Genomic DNA, 9,981 nt, shown 5'->3' on the forward strand with positions numbered 1-9,981 from the left:
CTGCTTTGTCAGGGGGGTTGGACTGGATGATCTCCTGAGGTCCCCTCCAACCCCCACCATTCTGTGATTCTGTGATAATTTGGAACTGCTACACATTTTTAAAAAAAACTATATAGTGCTGTAGACATGATGACAAGAATGGGTGGTTTTGCCCCATCCCAGAGCACAGATCTCTCACTGTCAGCTCCTGGACCCCTAGGTTGGTAAGAGGCAGCCAGCCTTTTTCCACAAAAGTTTTGAGGATGCTCTTCACACCATGTCTACCATCCTAGTTCCCATCTTTGTCCCACTGCTGGCATCTCCCCCCCCTCTGTACCTGAGAAATTGGGCTGGTGTGCCCATAATGAGATGAGAGCCCAGGTTCTGTTTTTATGGGGCGCATTTCCTCAGTGGTTGTGGTGCTGCTGCTGCTACTGGTGGAGCTGGTAGTCGGAGTAAGACTCTCGCTGCTGGATGGACCTGTGAGAAAGCAGATGGTAAACCAGGCTTTTTCCAGAGACCTTTCAGTACTATATCCTATCCAGCCAAAGTTAGTGTAAAAATAAAAACAAAATAAATGGTGGGAAGGGCTTTGTTGCTGCTGAAAGGCATTGGGACATCCTCCAATTTTGAAGAATCAGCCCATTTTGTGGTTGGGTGTCTGACTCACAGGACACAATGATCAGAAACACAAGCACACACATATATACTCATAGAATAAACTCCTCCCTTCAACACTTACCTGCTGCTGTCTTTGTTTTGTTAAGGTTCTTGGGCTTGCGCTTCCTCGTCTGTATCCCCTCCTTCCTCATTGCTAAAGGCCTTGGAACCTATGGACCCAAATATAAAAGCACATTTTGTTTCTGTATGTCCATCAGGTCACGTTGAAGAACGTGACTCCAGTTCTACTTCATAGACTCCTTGAAAACCAGCTGATTTAAGTGAAAGCAACAACAAGGTGGAGCCCAAGGTCACTGGTCAGCACTGCTGTGTGAAGAGTGATACGTCAAAGCTGCAAGATAGATATCTAAATGGGGATAGATGGGGTTTTCACACCAGAAGTATTAAGTGTTTGAAGGCCAGAAGAGAACAACAGTTCATGTGATTTGCTTTCCTGCTTAACTCAGAGCAGAAGATGTCTTTCTGGCTAATGCCTGTTTTCTCAAAAGACACCAAGTCTGTGTGGGGAGACCTCCCTTAGGCACTGGTCCCACTGAGGTCATCACCCTCATAGTTAGAAAAACTCTAGGATTTCTAGAAGAATTTGTTGGGTTAGGTGAAGTTTCCCCTCATCCACCTTGTCTTCCAGCTTTGACCTGTCTCATGAATGCTCTTCCATCCACTCTGAAGCACTGGACATCATTGAGAGAATGGATGTGTATTAAAAAACCCCAGTGAGCAGCAATCAGAAGCAGAACTGGGGTTTGCAACTAAGCAGTCACCAGAGTGTTGAAGGTCTCTGTCTCTGCCATGGGGGTGCCCTCTGTCTCTGACTGGTGGGGAGAAGGATTGGAGATTTGCATCTTGAAGTCCTGCTGTGCCTTGGACTCTGATGGGACTCTTCTAGATATATCAGACATGACTTATATACATGAAGCCCTCACTGACAACAAGAGACTATCTGGACACCTGTGCAAGAAAATCATCAATCATTCCCATGACCAGTCTGCAACCCAGTCTTAGCTGGGATCTCCATGTGGAAGAACCAAGCCAATCTTTGTGCTTCTGACTCATATTTTTCTTCACTAAAGTGCCTGAATTTAGGTGAGAAGATTCTGGCCCTAGTTTTGTTGAGTTTTAAGACTTGGATGCAAAGGGTAGCAAATGAGTATGTGATAAATGCCCTTGCCTGTATAACCGTGATGTAATGTTGAGGAGGACTGAAGGTCAGAGGGACAGCAGGAAAAACAGCTCCAGGAGAGCACAGAGTTGTACAATGAAGTCAATCCCCAGCTTGGTGTTATCAATACCCTCCCCATATAAAAGTAAAGATGAGTGATGACGTTACCCCATGGAGCTTCATGTAGAGTCCGCAGGCGTTACAGACGGGCTCTCCCTCGGCGTTTCTGCGCCAGAGCGTGGTTGTCGTCGTGTGGCAGTTGGCACAGGAGAGGCCAACACGGCGGGAAGCCGACTGTGAGAGAATGGAGAGGAAGAAAACACATCAGCCCTCCATTGCCACCACCAGCAGCATCTCAGATCCCAACAAGCTCACTCCAGCACGCCTCAGGTTTTCCTCTCCTCTTGCCTCCCTTCTCATTTCTCTGCCTTTTTCTCTTCTCACCTCAGTGCGGTGGAGAACACAACTGCCTTTTTCTTCCTCTCTCGCCTTTTAGCTTCTGCTCCACTGCCTTTCCACTGCCTCCTGCCTGCCAGTGCTGCACAGACACCTCAGCTGTCCTGGGGTATCTTAGATGGTGCCAGAAACATCATCTAAACAGCTCCAGATCTCCAGCAGGTCTAGTAGCAGCTTAGAGACCCACTACACATGCACACACCTACACTAAGGTGTCTGGATCTCAGACCATCCTGCCCTTTCAGGCTCTCAAGCCCTTCACCTTCCACACATCATGGCATATCCCAAGAAGACATTATCAATGCCATGAATGTTACATACTTCTTGATGGGTTTGCATGATGTTGGTCATGTGGCTTGAAGGGGAGATGAGAAAAAGAGTGCTTCCAGCAGCAGCATCTTCCTAAAGATAAAGGGGGGATAATTAATAGGAATCCCCACTCATGAAGCAGTGCAGGGAATGAGCCTTTTGAAGTTCCCTTTCTGGATGACCTGGTTTAGCCAGGCTCAAAAGGCCACGGGAGGAAGACGATGGACTTGAAACCATATAAAATACCAGTTTGGAGCTTGGAAGCAGAGTGAGAGGTGGAGAAAGAAAAAGCCACATTCTTCACACCTTCCTGACTCTTCCAGCATCCTTCAGAGCACAGGTCTGAAGAGGCTGAGGATAAAGTCTGGGTGGGCAGGGGTCAAATTCCCTCTTTGCTTGCTGATAAACTGGGGACTGAACAGAAGTGCTGGAGCTGTGTGAAGATGCCTGTTCTCATGGTTCCTGAAGAAGAACCTATGGGGAGGAAATCTGGTGCTCTTGGATGTGTACCCAGCTCTGCAAACCTGAAGAGCATAGCTGGCTGCTGTGTACGGGGTGAAAACCTGGGAGATGAGGACCTGGCAGCTACCAGGGATTTCCTCTGTGATCTTTGCCACAGCACTTCTCTCTGTGTCTTCTCCCTCGTTATAAAACAGGATCAATTAATCTACAGCTACAGGACAATAAAAATTGAAATTTAAATACTTCTGAAGACTTCAAAAGCTGGAAACCCCTTTGGTGCAGAGAAACCAAACACTTCTTTAGTTGTAACCTCACCATTTATTAGCTTCAATCATTGGCCTTTGTAAGTGGACCAAGAGGTTAAAAGAGAGCTTGCAGCAACGGCAAAGATCTCCCCTTGCAGGGCTCTCTGGCATATCTCAGTGTCCAAAAAAAGGAGTGACACAGGGCAGATCAAACTAAATAATTTTTACTGAATATATTTATTTAGGTAGACCAGTTGGCATTACTTTAACCATGCCCCTACATTTCATCCCTAGACCTGTCCTCCTTTTCTTCATGGAAATACTCTCTTAGAAGAAAAAAAGCTTAAATTTGGCCATTTTTGCAAGATTTCCAGGTTTCCAGCTGCCCATCCATGTGACAAAAGCTCACGTACAGATCTCACTCGTTTATATTTCTCATGGGGTTTCCCAAGCCTGACCCCAAGGTTGTGTGGAGTTAACAACATTGCATTGCTGCATCTTGTAAAGGACCACGCCTGGTACCCAACAGACCATCCCATAGGTAGGAATGAGGTAGGTAGATGAGATCGTGCTCAAGGATAACATGTAGACCAGCAAATGAAAGAAGGCAAAGTTTTGGGTGCCAGGGTGCAGAGACTGCCCAGCTCAGTCTGTACAGTGTCTCCAAAGGGGTTTTCACAAGAGGGCGCTGGGTGGCTGTGGATGGTGACAGTACTCAAGCTGCCAATGTCGTTTTTGACATTTGCAGGAGATGGCTGGGTTTGAGCACAGACAGGTCTGGATCATGTGAAGGGCAAAGCAGGTTGGGGATGGAGCCTCATGGGGGACAAGGAATGGGGGAGTATATCCCTGAAGGATGGCTTGCTGGCTCCTTTCTGCCTGGTGTTGGGATGGATCCATGTCCTTGGGGCACAGACTGCAGAAACCTTCCCAAAATGTCTCACCAAAATGGGCAGGGACAGGCAAGATATCAACACTGAGATATTCCCACTCCCTAGGTTCCCTGTGCGTACCCCATCCTGACCCCACAGGCTTTGGGATCCCCTAACCTGCCTCACAAGCTCAATTTCAGCTCATCCAATGGAGCCAGGATCAGGATTTTTTTGTTTGGTTGGTTTTTCTAGGAAAAACTTCTTTGCTTTGAAGGTGCCAGAGCCCTGGTACAGGCTGACAGAGGCTGTGGAGTCTCCTTCTCTGGAGATGTTCCAAAACCCACCTGGATGCTTTCCTGTGCAGCCTGCTCTAGGTGAACCTGCTTTGGTAAGGGATTTGGACTAGATGATCTCCCGAGGTCCCTTCCAACCCCCACCAGTCTGTGATTCTGTGATATCCAGAAAAGGTGGCCAGTCACCGTGAAGTGGCTGGAGAATAACGACCCTGAGGGTAAGAGAAGATGGACTGGTGGTGTGGTGGAGCTGGAAATGGCTTCCATTCATCCTAATATGCCTACAGAGATACTAAAGCAAAGACTGTCTTTTGCTAAACCAGCACCATAATGCTGCTCTTGTGTCCTACAGCCCCTTCTACCACCTGGCCTGGGTGTCTGCAGAACTAGTCTGGGCAGTATAAGATCTTGAAGCATACCAAGCACAAGGGAATCCATCTTATTTTGGAAATCTGGACCAAAACCACCTAGGCTGGGCAGATGGGGACTCAAGGAGCTGAAACACCCCTGGCATCTTCACATAGCCAAGGGCTTTTTGTCTCATCCTTTCACACAGCTTTCCCCCACGTGTTGTGTGATCTGGACTTACCAGCCTCCTCTGAGGTTTGAACAAGGGCCGGTTGATGCCGTTCATCTTGTGGTAGAGCCCACAGGCGTTGCAGAGGTAGTGCCCCGTGCCATCTCTCCTCCAGAGTGGGGTGGACATGGCCCCACAGTTGACACATTCTCGCCCCTCTGAATAATCATCAAAAAATTCTGCTGCCGTGATGGAAGAGAAGGGAAAAGACTTGGTTAATTGGGTGGCTGTACATTTAATTTCTAGTCTGGTTCTCAATATTTGAGCTCAAAAAAATTTCAAGAAATCACAAACATTCAGATTTTATAGGGTGCAAGAAACAGCTCTTCCTTTTTCAAGGAAGCTCCCAGGAATATTGGGAAGAGGAACCCCTTTCCCTGCCATAAAGAACTGCCTGCAGGACTTCTGTGGCAGCAGGGATGTGCTGGGACATGGATACCAGGAGACAGAAATGGAAACCTCTCCTTCTGCTCTGATGTTATCCAATTTTCAAGACTGGAAACAGCCAGGGCAGACACATCAGGGCAGGTGAACAGCCTTGTGTTTGCAATCAAGACCATGGAGAAACACAAGCGTGGACCCCTGGAGAACTGCCCAGAGGTCAAACAACTGCCTGAGTATCTCTCCATGGAGGGTTCAAGAAGGTGTGGGCAGGAAAAGCCATTCCTGTACACCCTGCTCTCCCTCACCTGGTCCGTGCCAGCTCCCACCCAGCCCCTCTGCAGAGGGGAATGGCTGCAGAAGGTCATTGGGGTGAGACGTTCACGTGCCTTTGCCCTATTCTCTGCACAAGAAACATCTCCTGAACCTCAAGAATCAACATGTACAACCTCAGCCCAGGCTGTCAGCTAACAGACATCACTGAGCGTTCACAGGTGTCAGAGACTCAGCTTTAGATGTAAATCTTAATCATGCTTGATATCACTCTCCAGGGCTTGGTGCATTCACCACCAGGTTCCTGGTTCACTCTCCACTGGGACCCGTCTGCAGTTGTGATGTAAGGGTGAGGACAACTGCCCTGGGCTGGGCCAGTCCAATCCCTCTGGCTATGGCATGTCCATATCATCTGCAAGGCAGTGCAGAGGTCAACAGAACACACTTTGACTGCATCACCATTTGGAAAGACGCAGGTCAACTCACCCTTGGATACAATGCCTTTGAGAATCACAGAATCATGGAATCATTAAGGTTGGAAAAGACCTTTAAGATCAGCCAGTCCAACCGTCAGCTCATCACCACCATGCCCACTAAACCATGTCCCTTAGTGCTACATCTACATGTTTCTTGAACATCTCCAGGGATGATGACTCCATCACTTCCCTGGGCAGCCTGTTCCAATGTCTGACCACTCTTTTGGAGAAGAAATTTTTCCTAATATCCAATCTAAACCTCCCCTGGTGCAACTTAAGGCCATTTCTTCTCATCCTATCACTGGTTACCTGGGATAAGAGACCAATTCCCACCTCAGTACAACCTCAGAACTTCACCTAATAAAATATAAGCATCTGCTATAGACCTTGCTGAGATGTAAATATAGCTGCATCCAGCTGCTATGGCCCTTGAAAGTGTGTGTTCCTGATGGTGATCCCACCTGGACAGGATCAGCTATTGAGTTCAGCTTGGGGATGTATTTCTTCTGTTACAAAACCATTCCTTCCTGCACATGGACATGTTCTGGTGTGGGTATCAAAAAGGGATCACTAGATGGTAAAATGACAAATGACAGCCAATGACTGCATCACTTAGGATAAGCTGGGAATAAACCAGACTGCTGAAACAATTCCCAACAAACTGGAGCACACAGGAGATGTTTGGAAAGTGGCAAGAGCTTTGCATCAGGACCTTCAGCTGTTGCAGACTAGCACGATATTAACACTTAGAATGTTATTGTGCATCTTGCTGTGGTTTATGCTTGTCCACCTGCTTGTTATATGAGTATTTCAGCTTTCTGCTGGAAATCAGAAAGCAGCTAGACCAAGTCCAGAGAAGGGCCACCAGGATGATCCGAGGGCTGGAGCACCTCTCCTATGAAGACAGGCTGAAAGAGTTGGGGCTGTTCAGCCTGGAGAAGAGAAGGCTCTGGGGAGATCCCATAGCAGCCTTTCAGTACCTGGAGGGGCTACAAGGAAGCTGGGGAGGGACTTTTCATAAGGGCAGTTAATGACAAAACAAGGGGAAATGGGTTTAAGCTGGAAGAGGGGAGGTTTAGATTAGATATTAGGAAGAAGTTCTTCACTGTGAGGGTGATCAGACACTGGCCCAGGTTGCCCAAGGAAGTTGTGGCTGCTCCTCCCTGGAAGTGTTTAAGGCCAGCTGGATGAGGCTTTGAGCAACCTGGTCTAGTGGAAGGTGTCCCTGCTGGTGGCAGGTGGGTTGGGACTAGATTATATTTAAGGTCCCTTCCAATCCAAACCATTCTGTGATTCTATGATAAATCAATGACTCCCCAAACAGCAAACCAACAAAATTTGGTTTCTTGCCAATCTGTGTCTCGATCCCATGTGGATCCTCTGATATCTAATGAGGGTTATGTTGAAACATCAGCCTTATTTTCTCTTTTCTCCAGACTATTTTTGGAAAATCTGTAGGAAACTACATAACCATGAAACAGCTAAAGGATTAAAAAAAAATTACTAAAGTGGTGCCAGTAAACAGAGACACAGAGAAAAAGATTCATGTGAACCTCATTATCCTGGAAAAACAGGCTAAAAATGGGAAGAGATGACACCGTGTGGCCATGGGGAAATACTAGAAAACAGGAACTGAGTGTTCCCAAAGGACTCTAGAGCCAGAAAAGAAGGAATCCAGTATCTTCTCAGCAATTTAGGAAAATCTCATTACCTTTGAGGAATTCTGGTGGTTTAGGTAAGATGGGAAATCCCTCCAGGTGATTTTTGTACACGTGGATTCATAGAATCACAGAATCCCAGACTGGTTTGGGTTGGAAGGGACCTTAAAGCTCATCCAGTTCCAACCCCCCTGCCATCAGCAGGGACACCTTCCACTAGATCAGGTTGCTCAAAGCCTCATCCAACCTGGCCTTCAACACTTCCAGGGAGGGGGCATCCACAACTTCCTTGGGCTTCCTTGGGATTCAATGATACTCTAACCATAATGCCTCACTTTCCCCTTTAAAATCACCATTGAGTCACACTCAACATCTAAATCAAATAAACTTTCTTTGAAAAGAGAAGGGTTTGGAACAGCTGGTCAGGAAGGAACAAATTTCCTTTAAAAATCTCAAGAAAGGAAAACATTTCACTATTTTTTTTTTTTCATCTTAGAAGTTGTTGAAATTTTTGATTATCGTTTTCCAAAGAAAAAAGATAAATTCTTTTCAGAGTAATTTTTGTCCTGTGAGAAAAATCCCTTCTTCTTTGAAAATAATTCAGTACAAAGTTGTTGACATAGTCCAGGGAGAATTTAGCAGAGCAGAGGTAGTCCAAAGGTAACAGTTAAAACTCTTGACCAATTTGGAGCTGTGTTGGTGTCTAATTACAAAATATCATATTTCCTGGAGACTTTTCCACCATAAAATCAAAATCTGAAAGATTTTAATCAAGGAAAAAAAGAGAAAATTCCTAACAGTCCTTCAGAAATCTTAAGAGTTGGACTAGCTCTTGAATAAGAAGATCCCTCAAAATGTGTATGGTGAGAAGAAAAGTCAAGTATGGGAATACTTTTGGGTTTATAAAAAAAAACAACAGAAGATGTGGAGTTAAAACCAGGCAAAGTGTAAGTCTCTTATTTTCTGACAATAATCAAATTTACTACTGAATATTGAGTATTATTATTTCCTAAGAGGTTGTGTGACATCCAGCTCCGCTGTCCACGTTATTTTCACTGTTGGTTTGTAATCAGATATCCCAAACTCTCCTTTTTCATCCAGATTTGTTTGAGCTATCTATCAGAATCTAACAGAATCTACTTTTTTGGTGGGTTGGGGTTTGTTTTGTTTTTTTCAGCTTTCATGAGATTTGGACTGAAGCTTCTCCCTCTCTTGAGGGACTTTCACTGGTTTAAATTTCCAAAAGTCCTCTTCTGCTTCCTTAGGAACAGCATTGGAGTGATTTTCCCCTCTCAGCTGCAGATAAAGGTCATCCTTGTGAACGATAATAAACAGGAATCACTGGTGCTGGAGATGAGGAAGGAGCAGACTTTGTTCCCAGGGCACACTGAGGCTCCACGCGATGGGTGGCTCTCCCTAATCACAACCCTCATGGGACCATATCAGATGGGTGCGTCTCCTGCATGCACCACCCAGTGCTGAGTCAGAAGATGACATCTGCAGAGTGCAACCTCATTAAAACCATTCCTGGAGCCCCATCAGAGCAGAGGGAGCAATTTGACCTTGACAGATCTCACCTGGAGGAGAAATACCCTCTCCTACTTCAAAGTATGCTTGGTGATGGCTCCTATCAAAGCAGAGGGAGATCCTTGACCTCAGGAGATCTCAGCTGGAGGAGCAATATCCTCTCCTGCTTCAAAGCATGCTTGATGGTGGCAAAAGGTGTGTCTTGGACACTACTGGATACTGGCTCAGAGAAAATTATATAAGCTTAGTGTGTGCCCTTTAGGGAATGAAGAGGGTTTGGGCCCCAATGGAGAAGTGGAAGGCAAGGGACTGGGTTTCTGGCTGAAAGAGGTGATGTGATTTCACGACATTATACTCTTCAGCCTGGAGAAGAGCAGACTGAGAGGGGATCTGATCAATGTCTATAAATACCTGAAATGTGGGGGCCAAATGGATGGGGCCGGGCTCTTTTTGGTGGTGACCAGTGACAGGACAAGGGGCAATGGGCACAAACTGGAACAGTGGAAGTTCCAGACAAACTGAAGGAAAAACTTCTTTACTGTGAGGGTGTCGGAGCCCTGGGACAGGCTGCCCAGAGAGGGTGTGGAGTCTCCATCTCTGGAGATGTTCAAAACCCACCTGGACACTTTCCTG

At 46.3% G+C, this 9,981-nt stretch overlaps 1 protein-coding gene across 1 annotated transcript in view; it reads right to left on the minus strand.

The window, feature by feature from the left end:
* The window catches only part of GATA4 (GATA binding protein 4), a 29,615-nt gene that overhangs the window by 2,367 nt on the left and 17,267 nt on the right, over positions 1 to 9,981 (minus strand). Inside the window, exons 2-5 of the mRNA XM_010168011.2 lie at positions 5,046 to 5,215; positions 1,988 to 2,113; positions 722 to 809; positions 317 to 459 (exon numbers count right to left, since the gene is read on the minus strand). Of these exons, the coding sequence (XP_010166313.2) occupies positions 317 to 459; positions 722 to 809; positions 1,988 to 2,113; positions 5,046 to 5,215 (527 nt within the window). The remainder of the gene's footprint in view (positions 1 to 316; positions 460 to 721; positions 810 to 1,987; positions 2,114 to 5,045; positions 5,216 to 9,981) is intronic.

The sequence above is a fragment of the Antrostomus carolinensis genome, unplaced genomic scaffold (genome assembly GCF_000700745.2).
Source record: "Antrostomus carolinensis isolate BGI_N321 unplaced genomic scaffold, ASM70074v2 scaffold6455, whole genome shotgun sequence".
NCBI classification, from domain to species: Eukaryota; Metazoa; Chordata; class Aves; order Caprimulgiformes; family Caprimulgidae; genus Antrostomus; species Antrostomus carolinensis.